Genomic DNA, 17,063 nt, shown 5'->3' with positions numbered 1-17,063 from the left:
CCACCTATTGAAGAGGCTGTCTTTTCTCCATTGTACTTTCTTGCCTCCTTTGTCAAAGATAAGGTGACCATAGGTGCGTGGGTTTATCTCTGGGCTTTCTATCCTGTACCATTGATCTATATTTCTGTTTTTGTGCCAGTACCATACCATCTTGATTACTGTAGCTTTGTGGTATAGTTTGGAGTTGGGGAACCTGATTCCTCCAACTACATTTTTCTTTCTCAAGATTGCTTTGGCTGTGCCACTAAGATCAGGAACAAGACAAGGATGTCCACTCTCACCACTCTTATTCAACACAGTTTTGGAAGTCCTAGCCATGGCAATCAGAGAAGAGAAAGAAATAAAAGGAATACAAATTGGAAAAGAAGAAGTAAAACTGTCACTGTTTGAAGATGACATGATACTATACATAGAAAATCCTAAAGATGCCACCGGGAAACTACTAGACCTAATCAAAAAATTTGGTAAAGTAGCAGGATACAAAATTAATGCACAGAAATCTCTTGCATTCCTATACACTAACAACAAAAGATCAGAAAGTATTATTCTTTCAACTTTTCTCTAAGTGTGAAATTATTTCCACATAAAAAAGGGAAAACATTTTTTCAGTCTATGAGATCACTTTTCACTTTTACCTAATTTTAATATGACAAATTTCAAACAAACAGAAAAATATAAAGCAAACTGTAACCAAATCCCATATACTTACCTTTTACAAAGAAACTTTAACAACAGATAAAGGTCAAGTAGATTCCTGGATACTGTCTGAAAACCCAGGCATTCAGAAGGTAGACACATGGATGGACACCTGTGTTCCTAGTATTGACCACATATTTCTCCCGCAAAGATGGGTTTATTTGAGATCAGCAGAGAATTGCAATTCGAGATCTGTAACCATGGGGAACCACATGCAAGGCCCTGCACAGCAAGGGGAGGAGACCACTTTTATAGAGGGGAAGGGAAGATTTACTAGGGCCGAAGTAAACAGAGTCCAGGGCTTGTTGTTGGCTGAGTCCTCGCCAGGAAAGAGGGGGAGTTTATCTTCTTCCTGCTGGCTTCTGCTGCCATCACAGTGCGTGAGAGTGCCCCCTGCTGGTCTCCTAACTCTGTTTAATTGAGGTTTCTGATTATTGATTTTTTTTACACCAGCAAAAGGGAAATGGCAAAGTGATGAGTTGGAAAGGCCTGCCTCTATCATCCTTGAAGGCAAGCTCGTTGTGGAGCGGGTGCTGAGTGGACTTTGTTGTGTGGATGAGTGACTGGGTAATGAGGGACAGTGTGTCCCTCAGAGCCCTGTCCACCCCCAGCCAAGCCTTGAGGCAGTCTGTGCTTTCTCAGTTGTTACAGCACCTCCTCTACAAGTTCATTCCAGTGCACGTAGGACGGGGAGACTGCCTGGCCTCACCTCTTTCCTTGCGGCTCCTATGATAGCTCTTCAAGTCTAGAGCGCCTTGCTCTAGACATTTTAAGTTACTCAGAACTGAAATGCTTTCTACGCGTTTAGGTCAACAGACTTAATTGGTCAATATATGTAATTCACATTCTTTCATTACTAAGAATTCAGAAAGTATGTTTGGTTCCAAACTGCACATGCAAAACAAAATAGCTAAATAGTGACTTAGCTATTTAGGTCCTCTGAGAAGCAGACGCCAAGAAGGGATTAGATGTATTCAAAAGAGGTGCACTGGCGCAAACACCTGTGAGGGAGGGTGGGGAGGCAGCAGAAGGGGTGGGAGGAGCCAGCAGACTTGATGCAGGTCTGACACCCATGAAGGGGGGCGGGGAGGAGGGATGGAGGGGAAGCGGACGGCGTGGGAGGAAAGGACGGGGAGTAAAGGTGTGGAGGAGAGCTGTAGACTGCTGTGCGGTTCTAAGAAAATCCCGCAAGGTCGAAAGGGTCTTTGAGCCAGAGTCACCCATGGGAGGAGGCCCTGCCTCCCAGTTGTGGGCCCCCTTGGCATCCCTGCCGTGCCCGGGCACCGCCCGGAGCAGCCCTTGGGAAGCTTGGCCTGGCTGCCAGCATGCCAGGGGCCGGGGCTGGAGGCCGGTTATACCTCCTGCACTAGGCGGTCTGAGAGGCTCATTCTAATGGCCGCCACACACAATACTTTGCATTATTTAGGCAGGGCAACCCCCGATTTTACCTGAAACAGCGGCTCGACCCAAGGCAAGTTGGGGGCTTAGTTTCTGCACCCTGGTCTCAGTTTCCCTTCGCTGTGAACAGGACTTGCAGTCAGAGCGTCGTTGAGTGGAGAGCAAATAAAGGATCCACGTCTTGCTGAAAACGTTAAGCTCTAGCTCGGCCGCAGAGTAACTTCTGCTTTCATTTCAAAATGCAGTAGGTGCTTCACTTCCCTTCTGCCTCGGAAAGACACCGATTCAGGATGTTGGGTGTTGGATGCCTGTTTGGCTCTCCAGAGCGAATGGCTGTTGCTCTGAAGGCTTATTTAATTATTTTTATAGACTGGTTTATAGGCTGAGAGAGCTTCAAGTTGGCCTTTGCTGCTGCATGAGAAGGTCACCTTCTGATGGGCCATCCTTGCCCCCATGCCCCACGCGTCTCGGGACCTCTGCCACCACTGGACTAGGGAGCTGGCTTTTGCCCATATGGTGACGGTTCAGAAGCCTGTGTTCTTAGGAGGGCTTCTCTGCAGAGCCCCCGCTGCCAGATCTCTCATTTGGGGAACGCTGTAAAGGTCTCAGGATAGATAGTGGTCGGATCCAGTGCAGACAAGCACAGTCCTTGGAGGTGATGAACCTTAGCTCTGCCAGGCTGCGGTCAGTGAGGCAGGTGGGTGTCCAAATCCCAGGCCGTTGGAAAAGCTCCAAAAGAAAGAGGAGGTCTAGGGATACTAGTCACTGAACAGTGATGTTCAGAGGCGCAAACCATTCACTCGGCTGGATGCGATGGGGATGGGGGAGTACCCAGTGTGCAGGGGGTGAGGCAGTGAAGCACAGGGAGAAAAGCAGCAATGAAGTTTCCCACCTTCAAAGAAGAGGGCGAGCTGTAAATGAGGAAGCGATCTCCTGGAAATACTGGGGTAAATGGTCAGACACTATCAGTAGTTAGAGTCTGATCCGATGTTGGGCTGGTGATGGGTGGACTTAGGGTCCTTTGTCTACCACTTACAGAGGATCTGAATTATTCCAGAGTCTGAGCTGGAACTTTCCTGCTTTGCAGAAAGGGGCTAAGCCGCCCTGGAAGCAAACTTCTAAGGTTCAGAAGACCATACCCTCAAGAAGCTAGAGGTACAATGTTGTGTGTTCACACGCTCAGATGATAATTTCTTTAATAACACTACATCTAGAAATAGACATAGCACACATCGAATGTCAACTTACTCAAAAGTATGAGATTTTTAAAAGAAACAACACAGCGGGGACTCCATTATCAACAGGGGACTAAAATAGGATCATGGAATAACTGTAAATTGGCCTGTGCTCACGTGCCATGAAAACCACTGAGAAATTCTGTTTTCATTACCTTTCGACAATGTGATGAGAGTAAACAGTCCTTCCATATCGTTGGCGTGTCAGCTGCCACCGCCGGCACAGTCCAAGCGCTAAGTTAATGCTCCATCAAGGCAGAACATTACATATTTAGAGGAAAGTACGTGTTAGAAGAAGAAGAAAGAATTAGAGAGTGGGCTTCTCCTCTCTTCCTCTTCCTTTACAGGAGCTGGCTTTTATCTGCCGTCTGATAAATTTCACAGTAGACGCACTTCTTTAAAGAATATTTCTTTAAAGGTACTTAATCCTCTAATTAGCAAGATTCATAGAAAGAGATACTTCCAGTCTTATAAATGTATGGTAAGTTTAATAATCTTTATTTTTCTTCAAAATTCTTTTCCAAAATATGGATCACGCGGTGCATAATGCAGCAACCTTATAATTCTTTTAAAGGGAAAAAATACAGCCTTATTTTTAAAGCTTTAAACTTTACCCTTAAATTAAATCTATAGGGAAAATGCCTAAATTACATAGCTAAGATCAAGTTTAAGGAATTCAGGACTTAGGGGAAATTACGCGGCCTATGTGCTGTATACTTTTTACCCTCTCCCCTGCCACGTAAAAAAAAAATACTGATGGAAATATAATCTAGTTAAAATTAGATTTCGAGGGACTTCCCTGGTGGCACAGTGGATAAGACTCCGTGCTCCTAATGCAGGGGGCCGGGTTCCATGCCCGGTCAGGGAACTAGATGCCACATGCATGCTGCAACTAAGAGCCTGCATGCCGCAGCAAAGGTCTTGCACGCGGCAACGAGGATCCCACCTGCTGCAACTAAGGCCCAGGTGCAGCCAAATAAATGAATAAATATTTAAAAAAATTAGATTTTGAGGGAGTGGTGATGGCGGAAAGGAGACAGAGAAGAGAAAGAGGCCTTGAGAGAGAAGTGAGTAGGAGAAAAGTAGGTGTGGGCTTGGCACGGAGATTGTAGGGCCACGTTATAGATTGATTTTATTTACGTGTGTCTGAGAGTGCCTAGCGTCCGTTTCAGTAACAGCTCGCTATGTTGCGTCCCTTTCTCTGATTTACTGCTTCACGAGTTTGGCGCCTGGCGCCTCTAGTAGCCTGGGCTCTGCGGAGCTCCGATGGTTGTTTTGGTGTCGTTTCCCCAGAAGCAGCTCCGTGCACAGCATTTTCTTTTCTGATAAGTCTGCCTTGTTCCCAAGGCACATCTCACCGTCGCCAGGACCAGTCATGCTGATGGTTCAGACGATGGATTGTTTATGAATGAGGTAGGAGTCAAGAAACCGTGTTTCTCACTGTTATCTTAGACAAATCATTTAATCCTTGTGATTCAGGTTCCTCACTGTTAAAACGAAGAGGGGGCGTCCCTGGTGGCACAGTGGTTAAGAATCCACCTGCTAATCAAGGGGACACGGGTTCGAGCCCTGGTCTGGGAAGATCCCACATGCCTCGGAGCAACTAAGCCCGTGCGCCACAGCTCGTGAGCCTGTGCTCTAGAGCCCGCGAGCCACAACTTCTGAGCCCGTGAGCCACAACTGCTGAAGCCCGTGCACCTAGAGCCCATGCTCCGCAACAAGGGAAGCCACCACAGTGAGAAGCCTGTGCACTGCAACGAAGAGTAGCCCCCGCTCACCGCAACTAGAGAAAGCCTGCGCACAGCAACGAAGACCCAACGTGGCCAAAAATAAAAATAAATAAAAAATGTAAAATATAAATAAATAAAAATATCCAAAAAAAAATGAAGAGGTTGGACTAGGTATCTTTCAGTTTTAAGTGTCTGCCTATATATTTAAGTTACCCTTTATTAGTAAGACAGGTATTTGTTAAAAGTTGGTATTTCCATTGGGAGCTGGGCTGATGAGAAAAATGTATAAGTGTAATTAAAAGATTCATTAACTGCTACTATTGTAAAGGGAAGTAAGATATATTTGTTAGAAGTGGATATTTTCATTTTGGAGTAGGCTGATAAGACTACTTACCCACTGTGGACTCATTTAGACCCAATTCAGAGTCAATATATGTTAACCCTACTCTGCCACTAGTTACTTTTGTTATTTATTAGTCATTTATGAAATGAGTATCCATTATTAGCCAACCTCTTTAGATCATTGGGTTTTTTGATAAGTAAACTTTTTATAAAATTTAGGAAAATTATTAAACATTTATTAATGATTCTCTATTTCAGTTACTATATCTTAACTGTGACAAGAGAAATAGAAAACATTCAGTGAGAATTTAGATATATCTGAAGCTGATTTCTTTTTATTTAGATCATATTCACGAATTAAGAAGCTAAGTCAACATAAACTTCCAGACAGATAAAAAAGTGAAAGAAAATATGAACGACAGCTTGAGAGAGATGTAGGATCCACCCATGAGGATGAATACAATTCCAGGAAGAGAACAGAGATAGTAATGAAAGCAATAACAGAGAAAATCTCCCCATCTAATATTGATACATTTTAACAGGCTGATACTTAGCCACATCCTCCTGAAATTTTACAAGAATGACAAAGAACTCTTAGAAGCTTTCTGACATAAAGAAAAACAAAACCAAACGAACAATGGGTTATAAGGCACAGGACCCATGTTTCCATATTTAAAAATTTTCCAGTTTTTATCATACTCCTCGTCACACATATTTTAGTTCTTGGGTCTATCTTCTCAAATCTTGTCACCCATAAAACCACCTGTATTTTCTCATATGTATATTCTCTCAACTGAAAAATTGGAATGACTTTTTTAAACTTATTAACTTTCTGGCCAAGAACATTCTTTAAACATAGAAACATACACATTAAAACAAGGAGCTTGGTATTGAATATTGTAAAATCATGCATTTTTCTTCATTTCCAAAAACTCTGATTGAATGGAATTTGGATATATTGCTTTAACATCTATTCTTTATATTGGTATAAACCATTCCAAACTGGCAAGATAAAGAAGACCTACAGGCTCACTTTGTGATAATTATGGACTTTTCCCCTAGGCTTTACTGAACACACAAAGCTCAGGATACAACAGTGGCAAGCATATGATGTCTTAAGTAACTTTTCTCCCACTAATATTTAAAGCAAAGCTCAGTAACAGTAAAGCAAAAGAAATCCTCAGGGAGAAAGAAGGAAGGAGGGGAGAGAAGGAAGGAAGAAAAATGGAAAACAAAAGAAAAAAAGGATAAGAAAGCATGAATCCAGAAAAGCATATACTATGGCAGAAGCTATCCTGAAGGCCTTTGCTGATTTCTCTAGACTGGAGGGGTACATCAGCTATAGTCTAAGGGCCCATGCAAGGTGGAAAGTCAGGGCAGAGACCACCACATAAAGCGAATACCCTGAAAGGAAGCACTATGCTGGATGAATTACAAAATGATCCATTTCTTGAAAAAGGATATACTTACACTAAAAAATTTGTTGTTTTTCTGAAATTCACTTTTAACCAGCATCCTGTAATTTTTTTTTTTTTTTTTTTTTTGCGGTACGCGGGCCTCTCACTGTTGTGGCCTCTCCCGTTGCGGAGCACAGGCTCCGGACGCGCAGGCTTAGCGGCCATGGCTCACGGGCCCAGCCGCTCCGCGGCATATGGGATCCTCGCGGACTGGGGCACGAACCCGTGTCCCCTGCATCGGCAGGCAGACTCTCAACCACTGCGCCACCAGGGAAGCCCCCAAGCATCCTGTATTTTTATTGGCTAAATCTGGTAACCCAAGCCCTCACGTAAGATACTAATGGAACTTACCTAGCAGCCTTGGCTCTGGCTGGAAGCAGGTGGTTAGGTAAAGTTTTACTGAAAATTTCCAACACCACCAGGTCCTCTTACAGTTTTAAGGCACAAATTCATGCTACCTGTGTGTCCCTAGGTACCTGGAAGAAGCAAATATAAGTCCATTCTGAAGGAACCCAACTTAAAACACAGATTTCAAAGAATTACCGGAGATAAATTTACAACAAATATTAATGCACAATCAAAAGACACAAAACATATGAGGAAATAAGCCACCATGAGTGAGAGTCAGCAGAAATAATAAATAATAGAATCAGACTTGAAAGACTAACAGTGTTTAACTTTTTGGATTTGGAATGTAAACTAAGTAAGCTTAATTTGCAGAAATAAATCAAAAAGGTAATCAGATCAATGACTAAAAAATAACCTGGCATTAAAAACGTATTATACACAGCTTCTAAAAATTAAAATTTTAATAAAATTAGAGATACAGTGGATTGGCTATTCAATAGACACTGTTCAAGAGAGAGAATGGGAATGGAAACTGTGAAAGGGAGTTAAAAGACATAGACATGGAGTATTGCACCTATAATCCCAGTCCCAGAAGGAAGTAAGAAAGAGAACGGGGCAAGGAAATCCTTAAGGATATAATGGTTAAGAATTTCTCAGAATTCAAGAAAGACTCAAATCATCATATCCAAGAAAGTCAAGAAGAAATTAAAATGAAAGGAGGCAAAAACAGACACCTTCCTTTCTTGGATTATCCTTTTTTTCTGAGGACCCCAGAATACTGTACTCCTCTGTAGAAATACAGATTTAAGCTTTTTAGTAACAGCTAATACGATTCCTAAACACCACTAACAATTAATTTCACATAATAAATCAAGCCTAATTTTTGTTTCTTGTCCATATTTTATTTTAAGCTGATTTTGGTTAATGGTTATCTAAAAAGATTTTTAAATGTATCATATCTTTGCAATTATGTAAAAAATATACGTGTGGACTTGGATGGCAAATAAATGCATTCTAATACAAGGCAAGTGTCTCTGTTAGTATTGATACTTACTCAGATAAGGAGAAGAGTGTATGTTTCTCTTCACCTGCCAATGACAGTGTTCATGTAAAGGTTAGGAATAGTAATTTTATAGGTTTAGGTGTCTGCTCTTTTATCAAGGGAAAATTACTTTCCACTTGCATCCCATTGGCGACAAGAATAGGGATGATGACAATGTATGATAACAATGATGATGACAGCTAACATTTATTGAATTACAAGCACTAGGAGTCAGCAAGCTTTTTCTGTAAAGCACCAGACAGTACATATTTTAGACTTTGTAAGCCACATGGTCTTTGTCTCAATCACTCAATTCTGCAGTCATAGTATTGAAGAAGCTATGGACAATACGTAATTGAATGAGCATAGCTGTGTGCCAATAAAACTTTATTTACAAAAGAGTTCAGGGTCCAGATTTGGCCTGAAGGCTGTAGTTTGCTAGCCCCTGGATTAAATGATTGCAGATATTTGAATTCCAGTGAATTACTTTATTGTAGCTGTGTTGTACTTCTTTAACTTCTGCTTTAAATTCTATTATTCTTTAAAATATATAATAAATTAGTATACAAATAAAGATATATTAGATTTATTTTAGTCTTAAAAAATTATCCCCATATCATGTATGTTTGCTGAAGCCTTGTAACAACATCTTCTGTTTGAAAAATAATAATAATTGGTATTGACTTATTAGTAATGGTGTTACCTTTTACTGTATAGCCAGTCATCCCCCAAATGTAGTAACTTAAAGCAGAGTCCCATTATTTGCTCACAGTTCTGTGGGTCAGCAATTGGGGTCTGTTTTTGCTCCATGCAGGGGCAGTTCCCTGTCTGTGTATAGGTCTCACCTGGAGAGGCTGAGTTGGCTGGCAAGGCCGGGTCCTCTCTCCACACACTCTTTTGTCCTCTATGAGACTAGCCTGGACTTTTTCTGAAGAGGAGCAGGCAGGTAATAGGGAAGAACAAATCTGACTCCATATTGGATCTGTTTCTTGTCCTTTAACCTTTGTATTCTATTGCTTTTTTTTACAAGTTAATCATTAAAAGGATGTTGCCCATTTCCAGAAACCCTGCCTCCCCTGCCTGAGTGTTAAGTTAAAAATACCTTTGTTCAGCTCCCAGGAAACATCCTGACAAGGTCCACCTATGAATGGCTGCAGGAAGAAGAAATTAACACCTCCCCTCTGGAGGCTGGCTGGAACCAGGAAATGTTTGCAACAACCTACTGCCTCTTTTTACTTTACCTCCTCACCTTCCCCTCTTTGTTCCATAAAAGAAACTAGCATCCAAACCTGGGCAAGATGGGTTTTTGGGACATGAGTCCACCATCTTTTCAGTCGGCTGGCTTCCGGAATAAAACCTCTATACCTTGCCCCAACAACTTGTCTCTCGATTGACTGGCCTGTCGTGCGTCGAACAGTATGAGCATAGACTCGGTAACAGGCAGAGTCCCCAACAGCAAGAGAGGGCAAGGCCTTGCACACAGGAGTCCCATGGTCAAGGCCAGATTTAAGGACTGTCTCCTGATGGGAGGTACAGCAAAGTCACGTTGCAAAGAGACATACAGTTACGCCAGAAAGAAGTGAGAGTCCACGAGATGGTCTGGGATGTCCTTGGGGTCGTGTTGCATGTGCTCTCGCTCCAGACCCACTTTGCCATCAGCCATTTAGGGTGTATAAACTAGTTTACTCTAGTCCGGGCACATCGTTAGTCACAAATTACGTACAAAAGAGGTGAATAAGCATAGGTGTTGCTTAAAGCCATTTAACTCATGTTCCCATGCAGAGTTCCCACTTAAACTGTGTCCAGTTCTCATTCTAGTCCACGTCTTTCCATGACCAGGCCAAGGCCAGAGCCAGTTAGTTAGTTAGTTAGTTGAGACACATGCCCTGACTGCTGCTAAGAGGATTTAAAGCAGCTGCTCAGTTTCTTTTTTCTCAGTTCCCCTGGGTATTAGGGAAGCACACTCCTTTTCATCTGAGCCTGAAGCCCGGCCTCCAGCCCAAGTAAAAAAATGCTCTCTTGATAGCCAAATTCACCCCTACCCAGCTTAACACTGAATCGTACAAAATGTTCTTAACTCCAGTTCCATTTTTCTGGGAATACAGAGCCAGGTTTACCTCTCCTAAATGATTCTTCTCTATGTTCACCAGCCCATCTCAGTGCCAGAGGCTAATATTCTGGTTCTCTTGGAAACCGTTGTCTTCTGCATTCAGTATTGTCATGTGCCTACCAGCCAGTTATCAGGATATATTGCCAAATCTATATTCATTTTCCAACAGAATTTGCGTCTACAGCTCTCCTTCTTAAGATTTTGACTGTTCCTAATAAATGCCAAAATGTTTATCAAACAGTTTTCCAGATACAGAACCTCCTCTACATGTTTGCTGTTCTGTAACAAAAATATATGCTAAATTTAAGAAACAGACATATTATAAAAAGCATATACAGTAAAGTGAAGCCTAAGTTGCCCTATTTTTCTTCTTCCTCAAGCCTTAGTCCTGATACAGTCATTCCTCTTTAAAAGTTTCTGTGCTTGCTATTTTTGATAGGAAAAAAAAAGTTGATTTACAAAATATAGCAAAACTTGGCTGCAGTTGAGACACACTGTTAATATGGAAAGGGAGTTAATAGGGTAACTCCCAAAGAAAGGAACAAGAAAAATCCTCTTTTGAGAAAACAGAGTGGAAAGATTTTATCACAATCTATTTTTTTCTCTCTACCTCTTCCTACTTTGGACAAACATCTAGGAGTATCCCACTCTTAGACTTTTTGTATTTGTCTAATACAGCTATTCATTTTCAAAGTAGATTATAATTTAGGGGCTGTGAGGACTTTCCAGGACTTCTGTAACCAGTGATCATGTCGCTGTAAGTTTCTGGTCAAGAGCAGTCCTGGAACCCCACCCCACCCCATATCCTCCGCCTGCCCCTTGTTTATGAAAAGCGTTAGCCTCCTAGGCCTTCCCTGAGTTCCAAAGAAGACATTTAATCAGAGAAGTGAGAAAATGCAGAAACGAGGAAAACAGTCAAGCAAGACAAGATAATAACAGTTTAGCCATTAAACAAAGTCAAGGACATTTAGTTCCTCCTCAAGGGCTGTAGATACTATTCTGAGCCATGTCCTTGAGCCACTGTGTGTTACCTGCATGCTGCCCACCCGCACAGAGACCCCAGACGGGTTGGAACCAGAAGGCTGATGATGTTGACTCCCAATTACCTCACCACCAACCAATCAGAAGAGTGTCCGTGACATGACCACACACCCCAAAGCCCTCTCCTTCACTCTGTCCTTAAAAACCTTTCCCTGAAAGCCATTGGGGAGTTTGGGCCCTTTGAGCATGAGCTTCCCGGGCTCCTTGCTTGGCCCAACACTGGGCGCCTTGCGAAAAGTGCTGCGCTTTCCTTCACCACGACCCGGCGTCAGTAGTTTGTCTTTACTGCCTGTGGGTGAGTGGGCCCAAGTTGGGTTCTGCAACAGTCCCTTTTACTTAAGCTCGTGGAAGAAAAACTTGAAAACCAAAGAGGTAAACCTAAGATTCTTTTTTAGCTGACTTTGAGGGAGAATGTGAAGGCTAGCGCTTGGGTGAATTTCCTTTTGGGTGAAGGCCAGAGGGGTGGGTTAGCCCTGGTTTGCGTCACTGGGCTCCGCTAGTGAAGGGTTCTCCCTTCTTTTGGAAGAGCTTTGTTCGGAAGGGCTCTAAAGAAGAAAAAGGAGGAACGGGTTCTGATGGCTGTTGTCATCTCTGTCTGCCAGGCTTCTGCCGGAGACCCCAGGGCTGCTGTGGCCAGCACTGCGGCTTTCTGAGCTCCTGTTCTGATAGTGCAAGGAAGCTGCTCTTGGTAGGAATCTGAATGAGCTCTAAATCTCTGTAGGGCGTATGTTTGTCTCTAGGTGCAGGGAACTCACCAGGACTGATGCAAGTAATGGTGACAGGAAGGGAAGGGTGATGAGGAATACACGTTAGCGGAAGGAGCGAGGCTGCAGGAAGAGGTTGCTGAAGACTTACACCCATGTTTCTCTCTACAGCCTCCCTCTCTTTTCCTCTGCAGGGTCTGTCTCTTCATCCCTTATTTCTTTTTTCTATCTACCTCTTACTTTTGTTATTAACTATTCACAAGTTCTTTTCCTTATTGTACTCCCTTTGGTATAATCAATCCTATTCTTTTTTTTTTTTTGGCCATGCTGCGTGGCTTGCAGGGTCTTAATCCCCAGACCAGGGCCACAGCAGTGGAAGCACCGAGTCCTAACCACTGGACCACCAGGGAATTCCTATACTATTCTTTTAAAAGACCTACCTGTACTCAGCTTTTGTTCCTCTGATAAGTATTGGGAAAGAAACAGCAGTGATTAAGAGATGAGTGGTATTTCCAAATTAATATATTATTTTATAGAATACATTTATTATGTTTTCATTTAGCATAGGTAACTAAGAAATTTGACTACGACATTTCACTTTTTAATTTCCTTTTCTAAAATTTGTACACAAAGAGCCTTGTGTCAGTGAGCTGGGGATGGCTGGCTGTAGTGGGGGCAGTTAGTCACTGTCTGGCTGTCCTATTTGGCACCCCAGTCTCTTTTTTGAGAATCCTTTATCGTGTGTCATTTTTGGAGGAAGTGGCTTCTTTCCCTTCTAGGAACAAAAGGCTGCAGGGGTGGGGAAATAGCACGGAGAGGGGTATTGAGCCTATGATGGAGGATTGGATATTCAGACCTCTTTGAGACTTTGAATCAGTGAAGCATGGGTATGAGAACAGTTACAAGTTGACAAAATGTTACTGCTGCAAGACCTTCGCAGCAGTAACAACGTGCTTCCCGACCATGGAGAGCAACTTGCTTCCTGACCCTGGAGATCAACTTGGTTCCTATTCTTTGTCCAAGTTGGGGGACCCAGCTTTCCAGGAATTCTCTACGCTCTTCCAATAAATTCCATTTTGCCAGAGTTGGTTTTTGTTGTTTGCAAGAGAAAAAAAAATCCAGATTCTATTGCCAAAAATGCTCCAGGGTACCAACTCCACCATGCTCTCTGAAGTGGCTGAGTGGATCATGAGTCACTCTGGATACTTCAGGGACATGTTTAATATTTCTAAATGACTTTCTATATTTAAAGTGAAAATTTAGAAAATTCAGAAAAAAATTTAGAAAGAATAAAAAAAGTTCTCACCAGCTAAATGAAACTACTGAAAATTATTTGCAAAGTTATCTCAAAATCAGGGACTTCCTTGGTGGTCTAGTGGCTAAGACTCTGCACTCCCAATGCAGGGGGCCAGGGTTTGATCCCTGGTCAGGAAACTAGATCCCACATGCCGCAACTAAGAGTTTGAATGCCACAACTAAAAGATTCCGCGTGCTGCCACTAAGACCCAGCACAGCTAAATAAATAAATAAATTTTAAAAAAATAATAAAAGTTATCTAAAAATCAGAAAAGCATTAAGCACATACTTCTATTTATCTATCCATCTATTTAAATATGAATCAGGTAGAAATTCTTTCACTTTTCTTCTTTGCTATTTGGCCTTTCTCTATCTGTAGTCAGTTGTGTACACAACAGATCTTCATCAATGTTGGAGTCTTGTCATTCAACCACAGAAATTTCTATGACATTTCTGCTAAAGACTGGTATTTTGTCTGGTTTGTTCAGTTTGCAGGAAAATAAAGTTCTGAATACGTTCAGGCCATATTGTCTTTTACATCTCATTCACAATGGATAATAAACACCTAAATGGCCCAGTGTGATATGAGGACTTTGAAGCTAAACAGTCCTGGGTTCACACACATGCCTTGCATTTACTAGCTGTGCGATCTGAGGCATATTATGTGATCTTTATGCTTCTTAGTTTTGCTACTGAAAGCTCAGCCTCTCCGCACACGGGTGCAGAATCAAATCTCGGAGACAGGGTTTGGGGTGAAGCAGAAAAGGACAGCTTTATTACTTTGCCAGGATTTGATGAGGGTCTTTGTAACCATGACTCAGGGTGGGAAGTGTGCAGGGCATGCGCTCCCTTGACCTCATCTCAGGTGGACGAGCTTCTCTGGCCCCTTCAGTCTTGCCTCAGGTGGTTCCCTGGCTGCTCCCCCCTGATTAGCAACTGTTCCATAATCTGCCCTTTGGAACTCAGGGGAGGTCATGGAGGCTGGAGTCTTGCCTACAAGAAACGGGGGGCATAGGGTGTCGGTGCCTGGGAACCTCACAGGGCCCCGCTCAGCTTCAGTTTCCCTATTTGCACAAAGGGGATGAGAATATCTGCCTTCGAGGTGAATGTGAAGATTAAAGGTAGCATATGAAAAATGCCTGGTGTAACAACTAGCCATCCACTGTGCGTGGAACCTCTACTGTCCATGTGTCTTCTACCCTAAGTAGGCAGTAAACTGTAGGCAGTATTAAATTTAAAAGAAAGGATAGCAGCCAATTCCACAGTTTTCTCCCCTTACCTATTGCCTTAAATCAGTAATTCTTTACTTTTTTTTGAGCACCCCTTTGAGACCAAAGAAAGAGATGGATCCTCTTCCTAGGAAAATAAACATCACAACACAAGTCCAGATTTTTGTGTAAAGTCTAATGGGACTCTCAGACCCCTTAAAGCCATTCCATGGACTTGATATTAAGAATCCTGGCTTTAAATCAAGTAGCTTCCTTGTAAGTTGCTTGTTGTGAGACAGTGTTGTAAGTACCTGTGTTCCCCTGCAGCTGGGATGGGGCTACAGAAACAGTGCTGGCCGAGGACTCTGGGGGGAGGACACATGACTCTTTCAGTCCAGAACCGTTATGGGCAGGTGTGAGTTCTCCGTCTTCTCTTTCCCATCAGTAGAGCTGGAAGTAAAGGACTTTCAGACGGCAGAGTGGTGAAATGTAAGCGCCCCACGTCCCAGAATTGTAGGGGAGCCACCAAAGAGACCCTCCTGACTCGCACTGGATTAGGATGACGGCGGAGTACATCTGTGTTGTGCTAATTCCCTGAGAGGCCACAGTGCCTGCGAAGGCAGCCAGTATGGCTTAACTCAACTGATACATCCCCTCTGCTGGCACATGACGCCTCAGAGAACTTGGATCAATCTGGACCACAACCATGTTAAATCAAATCTGTATATTAATAATAACAGGCTTATAAAACGCTTGTTGAACAGTCTTTCACACATCTAGGAGGGCAGGGATTATCATCTCTCTTTTATAGATAGAGCGAACTAACACTCAAAAACGTAAGTGCCTTGCCCAAACACACTAGCGGAGACCAATGCTCTTTTACTACGCTGTCTATTTTTACAGAAATATGTCTTAGAATGCTCCTGGAACTTTAAAAAATCGAATCTAGCCATTCATTCATTCTAGGTTTGTCCTACTAAAGACGTGAGGTGGTTATCTTTCAACTACATCCTATTTATTAAAGGGTCTGGCTAAAGTGGATGTTATATAGAGAAAGTCTGATAATTTTCTGGGATTATCCTTAGTTAAACTACTGGACGGTTTCAATGAAGATACCACGCATATTTGATAAAAATTGTTAATCAAAGCAATACATTTTTATTGGGAAATTTGCTGACAATGATATGAATTTTATATTTTACATTTTTTCGTCAAAAACAAAGTATTTGTGGGACTTCCCTGGTGGCCCAGTGGCTAAGACTCTGCGCTTCCAATGCAGGGGCCCCAGGTTCAATCCCTGGTCAGGGAACTAGATCCCACATGCAGGCTGCAACCAACAGTTCTTATGCGACAACTAAAAAGATCCCGTGTGCCACAACTAATGGCACACGGTGTGGCCGGTGTGGCCCGGTGTGGCCAAAACAAATATTAAACAAAACAAAACACTTGCTTCAAAACAAGTGAAAGGTGCATTTTTAAAAGGAATCACAAAATTCACGTCTTTAATCCTTTATTATTCTGAAATATATAACACAGAACAGTACATAAACATAGGTACAGTTTAATGGACAAATATAAAGCAAATATGTAAGCAGCCACCATCTAGGTCGAGAAATAAGTTAGCAGCACTCTAGAGGCAACCATCCTCAGTGCAGAATGCACTTACTATTAATTTAACATTAATCTTTTGAATTCATTGGAACATACATTTTCCACAATTGCTTTAGACACAGGAATCGAAAACGAATACAGTTTGTTTTTTAGCAGATTTAAAGTAGCAAGGTATTTGCTTTAGATAACCAACTTCCACTTGTCAGAACATGTTATTCTTTCAAAGGAAGTGAACATCACAGTGAAGGTACTGACACCCTCAGAGAGAGAAATCAAAGTGAGCTTGTATTGTTATTAATTTTTTTTTACTACGGGGACATCATTCAGATTTGAATTCCTTCATTAAATGGAGACGCCGCCATCAGCCTCAATTAAACAACTTAGAGCACATGACGCTATATTCTCAAAAGAAGATCATTTCTTTCCATATTCGAGAGCTGAGTTAGACGTAGCTATGAGCAACAAGGAACCCAAAATTACAGTGGCTTACCAAAATAGCAGAGTACGTTCTCTCACGTGTGGAAATCCGGCGGTAGTCTCTCCTGGGCTGACATGCCCGTCCACGGCGCCAGAAAACCAGGCTGCTGACTTTCGCTCTGCCGTCCTTAGCACGTGGCTTCCACTTCATAGTTCAGGAGGGCTATTCAAGCTCCGGCCACCACACTCATGTTGTGCCCGAGGAAGGAGAGAGGGAGAAGAGCCGCCTCTGTTTAAGGACTTCCGGTCAGTTCCTTGCACGGCTTCTGCTTATTTCCTATTGGACAGACGTTGGTCACATGACCACATCAAGCTACAGGGAAGTGAGGAAATAGTCTCCTGGACAGGGATGGGTCCCACTACAAACC

The 17,063-nt window shown here is 42.6% G+C and overlaps 1 protein-coding gene across 5 annotated transcripts in view; it reads right to left on the bottom strand.

Moving 5' to 3' along the window:
• LOC109549694 (uncharacterized) overlaps positions 1 to 17,063 on the bottom strand; it is a 61,056-nt gene that overhangs the window by 23,031 nt on the left and 20,962 nt on the right. Inside the window, exons 2-4 of one of the 5 annotated variants that reach the window (XR_004525434.2) lie at positions 16,709 to 16,972; positions 14,919 to 15,057; positions 13,856 to 14,392 (exon numbers count right to left, since the gene is read on the bottom strand). The exons of 1 other annotated variant lie outside the window; for it this stretch is intronic. Coding sequence is in view for 1 of the 4 variants with exons in the window: in XM_033852528.2 (XP_033708419.1) it covers positions 16,929 to 16,972 (44 nt within the window). In the remaining 3 variants the exon portion in view is untranslated. Of the gene's footprint in view, positions 1 to 13,851; positions 15,058 to 15,731; positions 16,973 to 17,063 lie in introns of those variants that run through there. 3 more of the 5 variants (XR_004525433.2, XR_004525435.2, XM_033852528.2) reach the window with 3 other exon arrangements.

Source organism: Tursiops truncatus, chromosome 2, assembly GCF_011762595.2.
Source record: "Tursiops truncatus isolate mTurTru1 chromosome 2, mTurTru1.mat.Y, whole genome shotgun sequence".
Classification (NCBI taxonomy): Eukaryota; Metazoa; Chordata; class Mammalia; order Artiodactyla; family Delphinidae; genus Tursiops; species Tursiops truncatus.
This window is presented reverse-complemented; position numbering and strand designations above follow the sequence as displayed.